Source organism: Plasmopara halstedii (genome assembly GCF_900000015.1).
Source record: "Plasmopara halstedii genome assembly, contig: Scaffold_658, whole genome shotgun sequence".
NCBI lineage: Eukaryota > Oomycota > Peronosporomycetes > Peronosporales > Peronosporaceae > Plasmopara > Plasmopara halstedii.
The window spans coordinates 984,762-986,996 of NW_020187575.1; the positions used below are offsets into that span (position 1 = coordinate 984,762).

The 2,235-nt window shown below is 43.5% G+C and overlaps 1 protein-coding gene across 1 annotated transcript; it reads left to right on the plus strand.

The window, feature by feature from the left end:
* Positions 1-1,448: 1,448 nt before the first annotated feature.
* PHALS_13365 (uncharacterized protein) lies at positions 1,449-1,629 on the plus strand (the record flags this gene model as incomplete). Its single annotated transcript, XM_024729110.1, has 2 exons — positions 1,449-1,469; positions 1,501-1,629. 2 exons carry the CDS (start codon positions 1,449-1,451, stop codon positions 1,627-1,629), a joined length of 150 nt encoding a protein of 49 aa, XP_024579520.1.
* Between the last annotated feature and the right edge of the window lie 606 nt (positions 1,630-2,235).

The following is a 2,235-nucleotide window of genomic DNA, read 5'->3' on the forward strand; positions in this document are numbered from 1 at the left end:
GTCGTTGGAAACACCGCTCTAAGTGTTACCAGGTGTAAGGGGGCGCCGTCCCCAAGCAGTTCCTCAATCACGACACACACGCTTGTGCGACGAGGAAGCGCTTCCTGACGTGGAGGGGAGAGGACAGTCCCGACTTGGAGGGAAGTAATAGTAAATTTACAGCTAAATAAAAGGAGTATGACTACTAGATTCATGCAAAACATTTCAACAGCTTCTACAGATTTAATAATAAATCCTTGGGTTCCTGATATATAAATCAAGGGTGTACTGAGGTTGAACCTCAGCTTCAACTAATCAAATATCTTGGGTGTACGGATCTAGAATTTCGAAAGCTTGAACTTCAACTTTCGTGGAAGGTATCCAGTAGAAGGGACTGACTTACGCCACCTACTTCGAAAGCTTCAGCTTCAACTTTCGTGGAAAGTGTCCATTAAAAGTGACTGGCTTACGCCACCCACTTCTAAAGACATAGACACGTCGACAGATCCCAAGTAGGAGTCAACATTCTGCCTCACACAGAATGTATTTAAGAAATCACGCATGCATTTGGAAACACCATACTGTAATCTTCATTTATTAATTCTCATACTACATAAATGTAACTTCATGTAATGGCTAAGTTTAGCCCATTACATCATCCCGTCTTCGAAGTCAAAAGTACTTTGATACAATTGCAGACCTTTTAGAGCAGTTCAGTTTCCGATCTACAAAGAAACGATCAAGTAAACAAGCCAACATGAAAGGCGTTCTTCTCCCAAACGGCAAAGAACTGCTCCAGAACTATGTGACATCTCCTCCATTACCAACCAAGATAAAGACAGGAGGTTTTATATGGAGCGGTTCTTCGTTGGCGTCGGTCATCAACCGTGATGATCCGACCCAGCCCATCGCAGCTTAGCCTGACTCTTGGCGGACATTTGATAGCCTTAAGAAGAGAGGCGACCCGTCTCGCTTTTGGATTATACTACGAGTTGTAGTCCCGGGAGGATCGTTTGGCGCCAGCCCTGTGAGACTATTATTGGATTATACACTTTCGACTTGTGCGGATAGTGGGGAGGCAGGTCCACCTGAGCTGCAATTAGTAATTGGTGGAACGAAAGAAATACCATCGCTTCGATACCTCTTGAAAGTTTCATACATAGCATGATTGTCTTTGCGCTGTAGTTCTTACGACATGGTAGCCATATTGCCATGATCTACCCGTGTAAAGACAGGATGGTGTCTTGCAACAGGTTTGCTAGGTCGGGCTTTCTTAAAAAAAAGGAACTGCACCAGTAGGGAAATGAAGACGGCAAAAGTAGTTGAACGTACGAGATAGGAATAAGATCGTGTTTCGCCTCACCGACGATGCCGGGCTAGTACTTCACGAAATCAAGCATTAAGCAACGCTCAAGTCTGATGTCTATCCGTCTCATTGAATCTGAGTGTCGACAAGCAAATATGTCACAATGACCTTAATTGGTCGTTCGGTACGCTATTACGTTGTGACTATATTTACAGAAGCAAACCGAGCTCGTCGAACTAGGTCAATTTCATTTTGCGCAGCGTCTTTTGAAGTTTTATAAGTGCAAAGTGGATATTTTCGAGCAGCTTCGGCACTTGGTGTTTAACGCAACCCAATTCACTTAGATCATACTCGCATCAAAAGTCCCCACTCATGCACCCAATCAATTGGCTTACCCAGCCTTAAAATAAAGATGCGAATCTTGTTAAATGCGAGGATGTCCAAGTCTTTTCCGTTAAGACTGGTTCCAAAGACTCTCCGACTACTAACCAATGCTCTCCACTCTCGGGTGTGCCACTCTGCCTAGTCGTTTCCCAAGGAGCATTGACAGCGCTCACCCACCGTCTGACCCAGTTTTGAACTCCGTGTCTTTTTTTAATGGCAAAAGTATTGCGAAAAATAACTTGGATCGATCAACAATATCCAATTTGACGGCAAAATTTGTGGCTGGATCAGAGGTCCAGAGAGGAATTTCAGAGATCGTGCATATGTACTTATTACAACATGATTTGAAAAACAGTCGACATGACTTTTGTAATTGTAATAGTGCAGATTGAGACCTCTAGTCGACTGCGCGCAGAGACCAACGTCAGAGATCGTAAAAATGTACTTATGACATTATAGTGTTGAACACAGTCAACGTGACTCTTGTAATTGTGAAAGGACAGATTGACATTAGCGGTGAGTGGGAGTGTTAAAATTACACCGCTGAATGCATGTGGATGATTATG